Here is a 16,215-nt window from a genome sequence, read left to right as displayed (position 1 = left end):
GATTTAGTTTTAATTTTTTTTCTATATACTGCAAATTAACAAAATGGCATTTGGAAATAAAAAATTGAGCACCTAAAAGTTTTGAGCAATTTTATGTGACTACTCTGAAATCCAAAATTATTAGTAACAAACCATTTTATTTATTTAAATATTAAAATATTTAGGTTATATTCAACAGCGACCCCTGCGGTCTCAATGCACTGTGGTCACATTGCATGGGGCCTCTAGGGGGCGCAGGAGTATTATCTTAATCACTGTCTTCTTCGTCGGTGCGCTTGCCATGTTTGCGGAAGCTTGACTGCAGCTAGCTCAAGGCTGGTCGTCATTTCTTTGACTGTAGCTTCAAGTTGTGTTTTCTTATAAAAATGAATCTACCAAAGGGACCGGATTCTCTGTGCTTCGATAAGGATGTTTTTATGAAGGTAAGAGTGTGTAAATGCTGGTTAAAGCGTTAGGTTGTCAAACTAGCTAGCATTAGGCTAGCTAAATGTCGATAGTGGACGTTCATTCTGATGCCCCTGTGTCAGTAAAGGTTTACCAGTCAGTAGATATGAATGTTTTTACCGAGCCAGCAGAGTAACTTTAAATAACAGGCAACATGCAGGCGTTTCTGCGTGAAACAGTCGACTCCTGAGGATTGCAGTTTGAGCACTCACCTGACACTTTGTTAGGTACACCTGTCCAAATTCTTGTTAACTCAGAAATGTAAATATGTAATTAGCCAATCACATGGCAGTAATCCAAAGCATTTGCTCATGTGGACGAGGTTTAGACTTGGCTTGTTGAAGTTCAAACCGACCATCAAAAGGAGGGATGAGAGTGGCTTTAAACGTGGCATTTCCCTACACGACCCTCTATACGGTTCACAGAGAATGGTGTAAAAATAGAGAAAATATGCAGTGAACAGCTGATCTCTGGGTGAAAATTCCTCGTCGATGTCACAGGAGAATGGCTGATAGAGCTGCAAAAGTAACTAAAATAACCAAATGTTACAACCAAACTATGCAGAAGAGCATCTCTGAATGCACCACACACACCGGTGCCTTTCCTGTTCTTGAAATGAGTGGCATTTCAAGAACAGGAAAGGCACCGATCTTTCCGAATCTATGTTCAGTCTATCACCAGTCAATTAAGGCAGTTCTCAAACCAAAAGGAGGGCCAAGATGTACCTATCAAAGTGACCAGAGTTAATGTGTCGTTGAATGCATGCTGCCTTCTTCCCTTTGTGTCTGCAGGATGACTTTGACGTTGACCAGTTTGTGGCTGAGTGTCGGAAGCAGGTCCAGCTGGAAGAACTGAGAGAGGACCTGGAGCTCTACTACAAGCTGTTGAAAACAGCCATGGTGGAGCTCATCAACAAGGACTATGCAGACTTTGTTAACCTCTCTACCAACCTGGTCAGTTGTTATTCATGTTATCTAATGGCAGTAACTGTAATTTTAAATGTGTAAAGTTTAGAAACAGTAGCCAACAGGAGGATGTCCCTTGGTGTAATTTAAAATTTAACATAATTGTAAACTGCCTTGATGAAATGTAGCTAATAAATCAGTCATTATTATTGGTAGGTATTGTTTTATTTATGTAAATAAACAGAATGTATGTGTTGTCAGTTATTAGATCTACTCAATGATTTAATTTGTAAATTAAGTGATGGAAAAATGGCCAAATCTGTAGAACTAATCAAGCAAACCTTTGCTGGTTCAACTTCGAAAATGTGAGCACTTCATACTTTTCTGTTTCAATAAGGAGAGGCCGTTGGGAACAATGATTTAGTAAGAAAGAGAATTGAATTGGCGTTTAGACTCTAGCCCATCATAGCAGAACAAAATCCTAGCAGTGTAAGAAGTTATGACAGGACCCTAACTAGAGGAGAAGATGAAGATGGAGGCTTGGATTGGGCTGTAAGTGATCAGTGTGAGATGGCAATGGGGAGAAGGCGGCTGCCTGAAAGGCAGAAAGATAGAAGAGCAGTGAGGTTTAAAGCACATAGAATGGGGACTGATTGGTGTGGAGATAGCAGGCAAGAAAATGATTGGATTAAAGTAATGATAGCTGTACTGAGTTTGACAGCGTATCAGCCTGAACACCCAAGAAAGCAGGCAGATGAGTGATTACGGATCTTACTTATTGAACTTGCATTCAAGTTTTTAACTTTTCATGCTTACTAGACTTCAAAACTTTGAGATGAAACTGTAAAACAAATCTTTCTTTGTGTATCTTTTAATGATTATTTTTAACTGGAAAATGTCAAACTGTATCCATCCTTTGAATTTCTGTGGTGCAGAACTTATCCAGAAAGATGAATACTCATTTGTAGTATGTTCATAAATTATTACACTTGTGGTTTAAAAATGCCAAAAGGTATTCAAGCCACCATTGATCAGTCACAGTCCACACAGCGTTATCGTGACAGGCTAAGTGCGCAAAAGTCTGCTGCGTCACAAAGTTGGCAAATTTTGGCAGAGCCAAACATGGGGTTTTCCACTTATAGTCGAGAGGTTTACCAGATAAGGCCAGTGCACTGTTTATTTGCAGTTTTTGCACCCAAATAATTCTTACTGTTCAGTAAAAAATAATTGTTACTGTTCAGTAAGAATTATTATTTGGATAGTTTTGGGAGATCTTTGCAGAGTTTAAGATTATAATAATAAACATTACAAATATTGGTTGTTCTTGATTGCATCATTGCTTGGCCATTTTTGAGTGCAGCTGGGGCTCTTGTGTCCTTCGCTGGCTTTTCTCATGCTGAATCACAAATTTGTTTTGGACAAAGTTTGACTATAAATTGTCAGCTTGTGGCAAGAAATCATAACAGGAATTTCCAACTTTTCCACTTTTTTTTTTTTCAGAGCAATGTATTCCGCAAAATATCTGTGACTTACTGTTATTAACAGTTATGAATCTAGTATTTGGTCTGTTAATATGCTTCTGAACAGTTAAACAAATCCTACAGTTTTAATATTCTTAAATAAAGCCTGGGCCTAATCTGACGTCTGCTCCTTCATCTTAGGTTGGGATGGACAAAGCACTCAATCAGCTTTCTGTGCCATTAGGACAGTTACGTGAGGAGGTTATGGTACGTTCTTCTCTGAATAAATATACTTCCGACTGTAATTACTTTCTGCCACTGAGTGCTTTTCTCTGGTTGCTATTTGTTGCAGAGTCTGCGGTCCTGTGTTAGTGAGGTGATACAGGCGATAGATAACCAGCTGTCGAAGCACGAGGACCTGCAGAAAAAAAAGGTTTGGCTCCTCTTTTTACAGTCAGACTTTATGCTTTGACCAAACTGTATTTTGTATTAATTTTATGTTAAGCCCATAGCAAGCTCAGTTCTCCCTTTCATTGTCACCATCAATCAGGTGTGTGTGATGAGGCTGATTCAGGTTGTACGATCAGTGGAGAAGATTGAGAAAATCCTTCACTCACAGAGTTCCAAGGAATCCAGCTCTCTGGAGATCAGCAGGTAGAGAGCTGACATGCTAATCTAGTCAATCTGTGTATTACTTGGTAGATTGTTAAATTATATCTGAAATGATTAAGAAAAATTCAAACCAGATCCCAGGCATCACATCAGGAGTTATGTTTTGTTGAGCTTGGTCTTTGCAGGGACATAATGCTATCTTGCGAGTCAGACCATTTTCCATAGATCCTCTTTTTTTTATTATTATTATTTTTTATTGTGAGGGTTTTTATTTTTCTTTATTCACAGCCCCTTGTTAGCAGGACAGATCCTAGAAAGGATTGCAACAGAGTTCAACCAGCTGCAGTTCCACGCTGTACAGAGCAAAGGCATGCCCCTACTGGACAAAGTCAGACCTGTAAGTATTAATGAACCAATCACTTAGGGTGTTTGCGGACCTATAATTCATTTACTCTGGTCTGAATCAGTTGATGAGTTTGTAAACATGTAGCTTTATTCTGTGGTTTGGATATGTTCCCACAGAGAAAAATCAAAGTGAACTCCCAAATGTGTCACTACAACTCATGTGAAAAAGTTCAGTCTGCTCATTGGCCAGATGTGTCTGGGGTGGGAGCATAAAAGTAAAGACAGGAAGAAAGTGTTGTGTGAGAAAATGGAAAATTTACATTCATTTCACAGCTAGTTGCTAGCTCGTGCAGAGGGTTGCACATCTATAGTAACTTCCCACATCAAGAATACAAAGCATGCGTGGCTATCTGTTCATTCTTTAGCTCAAACTTGTAGCACACACCTAGTAGTTGGTCTGGATTGGGGTTAGATCACATTTACCCCCAAAACAAACTGCACTGGGGTTTGTTTGGAACATACTGAGACTAACTCTTTTCAAAGGGTCTCAGTGTTTTTTGTTTTTTTTTTGGGGGGGGGGTTGATCTGCACCCTAGTATGACTACTGTGTACCTGCACAAAACGAACCGCACCAAGTGGGAATGTCTTCTGCCAGCGTATTGCAGGGATCACATCTATGCTGCAGCAGTCTCTGGAGGGTCTGCTGATTGAGGGCTTGCAGACATCGAATGTGGACATGGTACGTCACTGCTTGAGGACTTACGCCACCGTAGACAAGACTCGAGATGCTGAGGCCCTGGTAGGACAGGTGCTCGTCAAACCATATATGGACCAGGTAAATATGACACACATACCTCAGCTTTTTGGGTAACTATGTTTTAGATATTGTTATCTAACATGAATGGGAGCATTATTAGTTTATAATAAATATGGCAGAGAAAATTCTGACTTTTTAAAAAGACAGATTTTGATGAAATACTGAAAAAGAGATACAAAATTCATTTAATCCCCTGTCATGTTCTTTCTTTAGGTGATAGTTGAAGAAGTGGTAAAGTCCAGTCCAAGTGGTCTTCAGATGATGTACTCTAGACTTTTGGAGTTTGTTCCACACCACTGCAGACTGCTCAGAGAGGTGACTGGAGGAGCCATATCCAGGTATTAATGTTACGGGCGTATTCATCCAAAGCACATTCAGTGTCACTGCATTTAATATATGAACCAGGTTATGTGATTATCTTTACACTATTTTGGTAGCTATTTTTTTTAGTTAAGTGATGTCGTTTCTTGGCCATATGCTTGGGGACAAATAAAAGGACATTTTGGGATAAATTTAAAGTTTAAGATTTGTGTCAAATCGGATATTTTTGTCCTAATTCTGAAAATTTGGGAGAACAATTTTGAAAAGCCAAAAAACAATATATTCTAATAGTTTCACTGAGTAGTGGCTTTCAATTTTTGTACAAAACTGATAATTTCTACTAGTATTACGAACACAAAGTAAGTCAGTGGCTATAATAGTGACTACTGAATAAAGTTTCAAAGCATATTTTAAATGTACCCTTTATTCTCAGTGACAGAGCTGACATAGTGCCAGGTTATGATTTCCTGGTGAACTCTGTTTGGCCAGAGATGGTCAAAGGCATAGAGGAAAGGTTGGCCTACATCTTTAACCCTGGAAACCCCGACATATTCTACGAGGTAAAGCTGCAGTGACACAATTAGACTGTGTATGCATGTGTATGGTCACATAATGCAAGGTTTGATTGTATAATTTTTTCTTGCGTTTCCTTTTCGTTTTATCATCTTTTTAGCGTTACAGTGTAACTATGGAGTTTGTGCAGAGGTTTGAACGACAGTGTAGCTCACAGGCCAGTGTGAAGAGACTGAGAATACACCCTTCATATACAAGCTTCCAGAACAAATGGAACCTGCCTGTCTACTTTCAGTTACGGTGAGTATTACCATAATACACTTTGTGCATTATATAAACACTGTGTCTCTTTCCAGAAGAAGTTTGTCATTTTTATAAACATAAAGGGCCTTAACTGTTCAGTCATGTTCACAGTGTTACTTTAAGTATGTTTGTATATTGTATGTTTGTTACCCATAAGCTGAAAATCCAAAAACTTTTTAGGGAATTGGTTGAAGTAACATTTTTTTAATGTAGAATAAAAATCATACACAACTTTTAGTTATACATTTTTCTAACAATATTGATATTATATAAATAAAGATGCGTACAGCATGTACTTTTGAAAAAATGTTGAGTCTTTCTTCAAGAACTTAAGAGAAATGTTTGGATTAAAATGGCAACCTGTCAGCAATTTTGGGGGATAATACAAGTTGGCAAACGGTCAGGAAGTTACTAAACATAGTCCATAAACATGCTGCTGGACCTTGGCTGAAAGGTGATTGATCTCTGTGGAAAAATAGAGAAGTTGTTTTTCAACCTCTTCCCACCCCCACAGACTCGCACACTGTAAAGCATACAACACAAATACACACACACATTCATCATTGCACGTCAAGAGAAAGATTAGGGCTCATGTCTTTATTTCACAACCACCACGGTTAAACTTTTCTGGAAAGTTGAAAGTTTCCATTACACGTGTTGTTGTTTCACGCTATGAGCACGTACACATCAGAGCTGATGCAAGAAAGAAGCTGATAACAGATTGATTGTCTTCTTCCTTCCCTCTCTGTGTTGCTAATTTTGTTTTTCCAGATACAAGGAAATTGCAGGACGTCTAGAGAATGCTATTAGTGATGGATTAGTGGCAGCACCAGGTGGATTTATTTTATTTTTTTTAATTGTATTTGAATTTTATCTGTTCCTTATACAGTACTTAGAGTAACTATGTGTCTGCTTACGTTCAGCTGGCAGTGCATACCACCTGCAGGTATCTGAGGTGTTGTGGTCCTGCTTGGTGAGATGTTGGTCAGACAATGTCTATCTGTCACCTCTGGCACATCGCTTCTGGAAGCTTACGCTGCAGCTGTACTCAAGATATGCCAAGTTTCTTGATGAGGTAAACTTAAAATATATGAGTGATTATTTATGTGATTATTTATTTATTGATTATTTTATTTATTTATGAGATTTTAAAAAATGCCAAAGAAGCCAAATTAAAAGCCAGTTGTTAGAACCTGTTCCTCATCTTGATTGTTGTCTTGTGCAGGTGCTAACTAAGTCTCCGCCCTCTGAGGTGACTAAGGAGCCAACCAGGCCTCTGCCGAGCTCAGCTTCTTCTACATCTAGCAGAACATCACTGGAGGAAGGCGGCAGTGAGAGTGGGAGTCCTGCCTCCCTGTCCACCAAACAGCTGGTTTACATTGCAGCAGACATCCAAAAACTGCAGGAGCAGGTGCTCACAAACAAACTAATTACATTTTTATCTGTGTAGTTCCAACTTGTTTACATTTAATATATTACTGTTTAGCCTGATGTGCAGTTTCTTAAAGGATTTTCCTCTTTAGTTTCTTTTTTTTCATCTCACAATTGGCTTGTCTTTCTTTAGATCCCAGAGTTGTCAGAGATGGTCAGAAAGCGGTTTGAAGCCATTGGATTCAAAAACTTTTCTCTTGTGGAAGGTGACTTACAGTTTAGGTTCACTTCTTATGCAGTATTTCCTATCATTTCTTAAATCTCAGGTTTTTTCACTTCCTGATGTTAGCTCAAGTTGACTGTATGTGCATTAACGAGTGCTCTCCTCTATGTCAGATGCTCTAGCAGACTCCAAGGCTTCCCTGTCAAGCAGCATTCCCTCTCTGAACACTAGGATGACCCAGCATCTGACCGAACGCAGCTGTCGATTCCTGAAGAGTGCCTCAGAGGTTCCACGACTCTACCGCAGAACTAATAAAGTAAGAGAAGTTGCAATTATGTATACAAATGTCTTTATCCAATGTTTTCATAAGGTGCACTCTCACATATCATGTCTTAGATGCCGTTGTTGCGTTCAAATGGTTGTTTATGCAGGAAACACCATATGTAAAATTCAAAATCTTATCTTGGAAATGCACAACATATTCAACTCAAAATTAAGCTGAATTAACAACCATGGGTGGATTTTATGTTTGATATTCAAATCCCAGAAGGCTTTTATTGAAATGAATAACGCTTCAGTATGGGGCTGATTTGATTTATTGATTGTGTGTAAAGTTGTGTAGTCACTGAGCATAAAGTTTCATTATGATTTTGTTGTAAAATTGCAGTTTCATCCAAAAAAAAAAAAAAGCAAGAGAAATTTACTGGACTTTTAAATGCTTTGACTTTATTTTTCTATTGAACATGTGTGTTCTTGCATTCATTCACCAACTTTCATGGTCATTTGCTGCAAGCCTTTCAGCACATCACTGCAGTGCTGCTGGACTTTGCATAACTACATACATCTGAAATAGTCGGTTATTCTGAATAATCAGTTCCTTTCGTGGCAGTGGGGCAGACTCCTTATATAGTGATCATAATTTATATCAGAACAATATCTGCCAAGTCTTTATAATCAATGAGATCCAAATCATTGCAAAATGTTCCACTTTGTAAATACTCGGTTAAATATAGCAAAAAACTATGGAAGCCCCGTTTCGCCACAAAAAAAAAAAAAAAAGCTAGTATCCCTAACTCGAAATTTGAGTTATCTTCTCGAAATTTCGGAGTTAGCTCTGCCCATCAAAATATACGTGGAATGAGGCGCCTTCTTGTACCCGGCAGCATATGGCGCAGGGACCACGCACTCAAAAACGATCCCAAACAAATTAAAGATGTCTTGCTGATAGCTAACACCATGTGATTCAGTAATAACAACAGGGATTTCATCATTTGTGAAGCCGGCTGAAAAACACTTGAGCTGAGGGGCTTCAGCTTCCGGGTTAACATGGAAATGACGTCATTACGTAGATTATGATTGGCAGGCTAACTCGAAATTTCGATTGCTTTCTCAAAATTTTGAGTAATATGTCGCAATTTCGAGAAAAAACTCGAATTTCGAGAAAATACTCGCAATTTTGAGTTATGGATCCTTTTTTTTTTTTTTTTTTTAGTGGCGGAAACGGGCTTCCATACAAAACAATGCTAATCTGAGTTGGTTAAAATATATTAAAAAGAAACCCATTAAATATCTCTAATTAAAGGTTTTTAGACATGTTGCACCTGTGACTGGTTGTTTTTTTTGTCTGATATTTGATCCACTATACTTGTAACTATGTACCAACTTACACTGCAATACTCGCACAACAAGGCAAGTGGTTCACAACAAGAGGCCAAGAAAAATAATTCGGTTTATATTAATTTATTTTTTTACATTTGGTCAAAACAGTATTAATGCTTAATATAAAGCTTGTATATTGATTTATAGTATATAATATCATACTTTGTACCTCCTCTCCATGTAGGATATACCGGTGCGTGCATCAGCGTACATGGATAATGCCTTACGCCCGTTACATCAGTTACTGACTGATTCGACAGGGCTGGTCACCCCTCACACAGCACAAGAGTGGCTGCGAGTTTCACTGTCTGAGTGCACACAGAAGTAAGCATTACACATATCCACCACTAAACCCTGATACAATAATAGATTTGATGACTTAGAAATATGGTCTGTGATGATGTTACAATGTTTCTTTATTGCAACAGGGAGAATAGTTCTTTCTAAAAGCTGGATTGTTTACATTTTATAAAGATGTTTCCAACCTCAGCTAGCGAATTAAATTTGTTTCTGCTTTCCCATCTCGTGTTGTGTTCAGGTACTATGAGACCATCTCAGAGGTGCTGAGCTCAGTCAGAAAGATGGAAGAGAGTTTGAAACGCTTGAAACAAGCCAGGAAGGGTGCAGCCGCGACTACAACAGCAGGAGCAAATGGTGGACTAACAGATGATGGCAAGATTCGTCTTCAGCTGGCACTAGATGTGGAATACTTGGGGGAACAGGTGGGTGCTATTCCATGAGTGCACAACCACATGTAGTCCAAGTATGAAGACACATATATGAACATGTGACAAGCAGTGCACATTTATCAGTCAACAAAAATATCTGTTTTTAGAAACTCATGTCATAACTTTATACTGTTGTGTGCCTCAGATTCAGAAGATGGGTCTTCAGCCAACTGACATCTCTATGTTCTCCACTCTGATGGATCTTGTGAAGGAAGCCAGAGAGCTTGCTGAACAAAACCAATAAAACAGACTCAGCAATGACTGAAACACTGATATGCAGCACTTCACATCTTCACACTTCCTAGAGACTTGTGGAGGATAAAACTTGTCCCAGACATGGGCTGGTAAGAGGTGATGGTGATGAGAAAATAATGGGAAGAATTAACACTACTGGAATCATTTTCAAACATGTGTACCAAATCACTTAGTTCAATGTAAACTTTGGAACTAGGCTGTAAATTGTTGGCTGACACAGCATAGAAACTGCTGCTGGAGCATCAGCAGTTCTGGTGTAGGCAAAATGGAGAAAAGGGACTGGATGGTACTATGATTATGTAATTTTATGTAACTACTGTATTGTACTTTCACTGGGCCAGAAAGTTGCATAGCAAGAGGCTCAAAATAAGTTACAAAGGGAGTACATTGATCATTATTTGGTGATGGATTCATCTAAGAGAAGTCTGTTAATTTGACACGTGTGCAAAACAGTTGTATAATATAATATGTTTAACATGAAGGTAATGAAGAACTTTGTACAGAATGTTATACTGTGTGTGGTTTTATTACAAAGACACATTAGCAAGTTATACTTAATGGCCTCTTTATTGGGTAAACCTGTTCAACTGCTCATTCATGCAAATATCTAATCAGCCAATCAAAATGCAGTTAACCTGCTGAGGTTCAAACCAAGCATGAGAACAAAAGTGATTTCAAAAACTGCTGATCTATTGGGATTTTCCCACATAGCCGTTTTGAGAGTTTATAAAAAAAAAAAAATGTTCCAAAAAAGAGGAAATATCCAGTGAGTGGCAGGTCTCTGGGTGAAAATGATCCCAGAGATCAGAGAAGAATGCCCAGACAGGAAGGCAAGAGTAATTCAAATAGTCACTCGTTGCAACCAAGATGAGCAGAAGAGCATCTCTGAATGCACAGCATGTTCAATCTTGAAGGAGGTGACCACCTGAAGTCTCACTTCCGTGAGCTAAGAACAGAAAACTGATGCTAAAATTCCAGTTTTGGTGAGGCTATGTGACAATGATATACTGGAAAAACATTCTCTGGTCTAATGAGTCTCATTTTCTGCTGAAAAAAATCACATTTGCAAAATGAAATAGAAAATGGTTTCATGAACATGAAAACACTTTACTCAAATGGCCTCCACAGTCACCAGATCTCAATCGCTCAGTCTTAACAGAGCACCTTTGAATGGTGGAATGGGATGTTCAGAAATTCCGAGACAAATCTGCACCAGTATGGACAATGGAAACATTCCTCAGAGTAATATTTCCATGGTCCATTTTGACACAATAGCACCTTGTTGAATCTATGCCATGAAGAAATTAGGCAGTTCTGAAATCAAAAAGGGGGTCCAACCACATACTAGCTTGGTGTAACTAATGTAGTGTCCGGTGAGTGTATATGAGTCATTGTTTTCACCGCATGCATGCTTATACTCAGTATACCAATAACGCTGCAGGACCATGAACCTTTAATAAACTGCAACATTATTACATGCACAGGAAAGCTAAACGGGAGAATAACATTTGTTTTTGTGAATGCTGAAGCAAGTTATTCAAACCCTATAAATCACAGCCAGCCTTCAGTAATGCTGACATGCATGTGCATTATTGTCACTCATTAACTAACGTATATAATTATGTGTAAACGGTGATAAATAATTGCTAGTACAGTAACCTTATTTTAAGCCAGGCCTTATAACATCTTAGTTACAAATTTGCTGAGATCTACATTAAAATTAGTTTTGGGATTATTTTCAGTAGATTTTCTCACTCTGTAACTGCTTTTCTATTAAATCCACAACCTGTTCATTACTTTTAGTTACATGGTATGGTGATGGTACGAGAGGCTTATTCCTAATACTATAATCGTTTTATGCACAGACTATATGAGAATAAATATGGTAGCCTGCACTTTCCTTACCTGTTTAAATGACTTCCCACAAGTCTCACAGATTAAGTAGGTCAATTGAAATGCTGATTAAAAACCAGTGAACTTTGTTTGTATTTGGAAACAGATACTTTATTTCAGCAAAACCAAATCATAACAAAACAAAAATAGACTCTTAGTTACAATATACAACATGCTAGCCGTGCATCACAGACAGTCGTGGTTACTGTACTTCCTGTACTCTGCTGAAAAATACTGTACAGAACTCTGCTATAATAAATTTTACAAAAAAAACTAAATAGGATTTTCACATTATGCTTGAAAACAACTTAAAGTAACATGTTTTCATAAATACTGCAAATGAGTTTCACATAACCCCTGAGTGTGTGAAGGGGGTGAAAGCTATCAGTAACACTGTTAGATCCTTATTCCGTGTGGGTACACTTAATTCCTCATGCGCTGTATGTGAAAATTATTTCAGAAGGAAAACAAATCTATGATTTAAACACAATGTCTGCAGCATGAGAGATTTCCTGCAGAAATGAAAGCTGTAGATGATAAAGTACGTTGTAAAGAAATAGTCCTGGTATGTGGGAAATTTTTCATGTCAGGGGGGTTTGTTCACTTAAAGCACTATATATCATTAGACCAGAGGATTTATGATCTTGCCCAGCATAAGGATGGAGTTAGAATTTCCTTCTACAACAGAAAAAAAGAAAGGCCTGTTAATGGACAGCTTCAGAGGGACGCCCTCTTCCTGTGTCTGGTCCTGAGGTTCTGCTCCTTCCTCTGACATCTCAAACAGCACTTTGTTGATGGCCTAAGAGGAGACATGAAGGTCTATTAATGTCTCATAAATATACGGTGAGTGATTTTTATATTATGACAAGCTGACTACTCAGGCTGACCTTATCTATGGTGAAGGGTTTGGTGTTGCTGAGTTGGCCGAACTCGGCCTCGGAGCCCAACAGTTTGGCCTCGATTTCAGGATTCATGGTAGTCAGCAGGTCACGCAAATCAGTCACAGAGGACATGGAGAACTTGGGGAGTGACAGCTCCAGGAGACTGGAAGAGGGAGACAGAGTTTATAATGAGTGTGTTTTTTGTTTTGTTGTTTTTGTTGTTTTTAATTTTAACAGTATTGGACCTGAACTTAAAAATCCATAGCTTTTTTTCCCCTCCTATTTTGATCTTTTGAGTTAAAAACCACATATAGGCACTACGTTTCTGTTCAAAAAAAGAACAACAGTTCAGGTCAAAGTTTATTCTAAGTCTAGTACTAGTAAAGTTCAATAATCACCCTTCCTGAAGGTTTTGGTGCCAGTCAGAAATTATGTCTGTGCGCAGCTTTGACTCCACATCAATGAGTTTAACCCCCTCATGAGGCAAGACCAACAACATGTAGGAGCGTTTGCTCAGAGACAGCTTCACAATGGTGCATCGCCGCGCCTTCAAAATAAAAGAACAAAAATATTAGAGTCAGGTCGCTATGACTTTAACAAGCTAAATCCACCAACTTGTTATTAATCTTTGTTTCTTAAATACAAAGATTTACCTTATCGTTGAAGTAGTGGTACTGACCCGTGTGGGTCATCAGTGGAGCCATTACTGTAGTCGTTTGATCCACATGAAACTCCTTCAAGGTCGTTTCCTCTGGTTGGAAAGCTTTCTTCCAGTTTCCTAAAGAGACGAAACCAAACACAGATTCGAATTTTCTATATACGATAAAGACATTTTTAATGTGAGAGATTTAAGCAAAAGTCTGAGGAAAGGAAATGCTCCATGATGAAAAGGCTGAGACTGTGGCCCACCGATATCTCTATGGTACAATCAGCATTGTTATTTGTGAAGTTTGGCATCTGGATCAATGCACATAAAGCTGGTAATTAGAGTCACAATTAATAGAACTGCAAAAAGTTATATATTTATAGATTAGTGCCATACATAATGTACCGGGGTTGACAAGCTGGTGTAGGCTGCAGAAAGCTAGTTTGAACTTTTAATTGTGAATTCTAATCTACGTACTTTGTATAATCAACTTAACAGAGACAGACCTTGGAAGTTGAAGGAGGTGATGAACAGAAGGTTACTGGTGGCATTCAGATCTTTGAAGATGTCCTTCACCTTCCTATCTGACGTCATCTCCACAAAGCTGTTGACCAGCTGCTCTGCTTCCTGAGGTTTGGAGAAGTCCACACCTCGGATAAACGACGTGTCTGACAAATCCTGTGTGCCTTGAATAAAGTCCTCGGACAGCTGAGCATCCTGACGAGTGAAGGTCCAAACCTGGGTAGTGATTTCATCTTTGGGTCCATCGTCCACTAGAGAATTAATGCCCTGCAGGGTCTTAAGAACTTTGTGTCCATCCATTAAAGACACGCAGTCCTCTCCATCAGTATCCCTACTCAGGCCTAGTAGAAGCTGGATAGAAAGAAATGAATTGAGGTTGTTTACTTCTTTGTAGAGTGAAAGTACAAGACATAATCAAATAATCAGATGGATGGTCAGACAGATAGCCTAGGCTCAGCAGGTTCTACTTCAACAGTGACAACAAAAGTAAATAAATACCTGGAATGAACCGGCTGTCTTCTTGGAGGCTCCCAGGTAGAAGGTGACCAGGGATCCAAAGGTGTTGACTGGAGATAAGAGCGTGTTAGTGCTGTGCTGCTTGCTGCTGAGAGCCTGGTACATCCTCAAGCCTAGAACATTTAATAGCGCTGCCAAAACTGCTGTCCTCTCTGTGATGTTTTGCCTCTGTACATTGACTTTTGATGGATCCCTGTGGTCTGGTGTCAAGACTTCATTGTCAAGGGGAGCCACAGGAAGTGTCTCCAGAGGCTTAACCGTGGGGGCCTGCAGGGACTCACAGCTGACATTCTCGGCAGCAAAAAGATAGAAGGGGTGAACGTAGATTCGGTTGGCTTGGCTTCCTGAGAGGCAGCAGTATAGTAGGAGGACCAGAAGAGGTGACCAGAGTCTCTGCATTTTACCTTTGGTTGGAAGTTACCCTAAAATAGTTGTCTCTGTTGGTGGGGGAGACACATATTTAGTTAGTTCAACCTCAATCACCTCAAGTATAACTGACCATTTTCTGTATCAGCCGGGTTAGGAGAGCGCTGAGTTTGACGTCTTCTGGGAATGTTACGTGACTTTTTCAACAGCTTTCATCACAAATCAGGCTCAATCTGGTTTTCAGCTTGTACATGATTGGCTGGCAGGAACACTGGCCGCAGATCCTGCATGTCAGAGATTGATTGAATTCTTTGTGCACTTTCTCTCCTGCTGGTCAGTGAGTGAGAGCAGACATTACCCTCGGCAACAGAGGTCGCGTAGATAATGAAGACGTGTTTGTGTGTGTGTGTGTGTGTGTGTGTGTGTGTGTGTGTGTGTGTGTATTTGCATATGTTCACTGACCCAAATAAGATGGGAAACTTTGTATCCTATAAAAATTTATCTTGCAACGACAGGTACAAACTTAGTGTGCTTAAAATAAATAAAACAACTTATTTATATTTTGTTACTAACTTATTTGTGTGTTTACATAACAAGTCTATAAAAAAAACCATATAAAAAACCCCAAAACACATAGAATGAAAGAATCAATAGAAGTACAAAACAAACTTTCACAGCTGTATAAATGCATAATTTATTTTATAGGTCCAATTTTACTGGACAGCTTTCAAGTCAAGTGACAATTTTCATTAATTCTTTCAAGGATTAGTCTACAAAGCTGTGAAGCAGAGTGACTTTGGTAAGTGCTCTCTTATGCAAAAATAGGACTTTATCCTTTGACTTGAACATGCATAAGTGTGGACTGATGAACTCTTAGAAGCGGTAAGCAAACACTAGATTTTCATCTATTAGGACATGTAACACAGGACATGGCCTTGGTCCCTGATCAATAAAACCAGGGCATTCGATGTTCCTATACACAACTAACCTATTGTGTACCTGCTTACCCTATTACAGAGGTGGTGAAAATATGGGCTACTTCACGACTTATGTTATGAGGTTCAGATATGTGAATAGTTTTCTTGAAAATCTATTTTTCATAAAATCTCTTTCTGTATATAGAAATTTTCAGAAACAAATTTCAATTTAATTTCAATTTCAAACATTCTTGCTTTTCAACACATTTAGTTTTTAATTCAGCAAAGCACTCTGGAAAAAAAAATCCCTCCTCATCTTTAACAGTTCAAACTACCACACAATCAAAAAGCAATTACTGAAATAAAGAAAAAAAAAAATTCTCTTACCAGATGGGTCTGCCGTTGTCGCTGGTGAATGAGGTGCTAAGTGAGGTCCTGACTCCTCTGCACTCTTACTTTAACCCACCCGGCCAGCTGTGTGCTCCCACTTTAGTTACTGATTAACCAAAGTACCATTG

General features: G+C 38.8%; 2 protein-coding genes across 2 annotated transcripts; one reads left to right on the top strand and one right to left on the bottom strand.

Annotated features, from left to right (window-relative positions):
- The first annotated feature begins 185 nt into the window (after positions 1-185).
- Positions 186-12,122, top strand: cog2 (component of oligomeric golgi complex 2). Its single transcript, XM_040001266.1, has 18 exons — positions 186-422; positions 1,236-1,397; positions 3,011-3,076; positions 3,162-3,242; positions 3,360-3,463; positions 3,710-3,818; positions 4,422-4,601; positions 4,797-4,921; positions 5,338-5,464; positions 5,578-5,717; positions 6,492-6,553; positions 6,644-6,795; positions 6,946-7,131; positions 7,285-7,357; positions 7,488-7,630; positions 9,158-9,297; positions 9,512-9,695; positions 9,847-12,122. The coding sequence occupies exons 1-18, from the start codon at positions 366-368 to the stop codon at positions 9,943-9,945; spliced, it is 2,190 nt and encodes a 729-aa protein (XP_039857200.1). The 5' UTR covers positions 186-365; the 3' UTR covers positions 9,946-12,122.
- Positions 12,008-16,215, bottom strand: agt (angiotensinogen). Its single transcript, XM_040001268.1, has 7 exons — positions 16,085-16,215; positions 14,397-14,851; positions 13,883-14,249; positions 13,384-13,508; positions 13,129-13,277; positions 12,737-12,893; positions 12,008-12,648 (listed from the first exon to the last, which is right to left on the bottom strand). The coding sequence occupies exons 2-7, from the start codon at positions 14,811-14,813 to the stop codon at positions 12,472-12,474; spliced, it is 1,392 nt and encodes a 463-aa protein (XP_039857202.1). The 5' UTR covers positions 14,814-14,851; positions 16,085-16,215; the 3' UTR covers positions 12,008-12,471.

The sequence above is a fragment of the Simochromis diagramma genome, unplaced genomic scaffold (assembly GCF_900408965.1).
Source record: "Simochromis diagramma unplaced genomic scaffold, fSimDia1.1 OVJJ01000421.1, whole genome shotgun sequence".
Classification (NCBI taxonomy): Eukaryota; Metazoa; Chordata; class Actinopteri; order Cichliformes; family Cichlidae; genus Simochromis; species Simochromis diagramma.
Note: the sequence above shows the minus strand (reverse complement) of the source record. Positions and strands in the feature narration are given on the sequence as shown.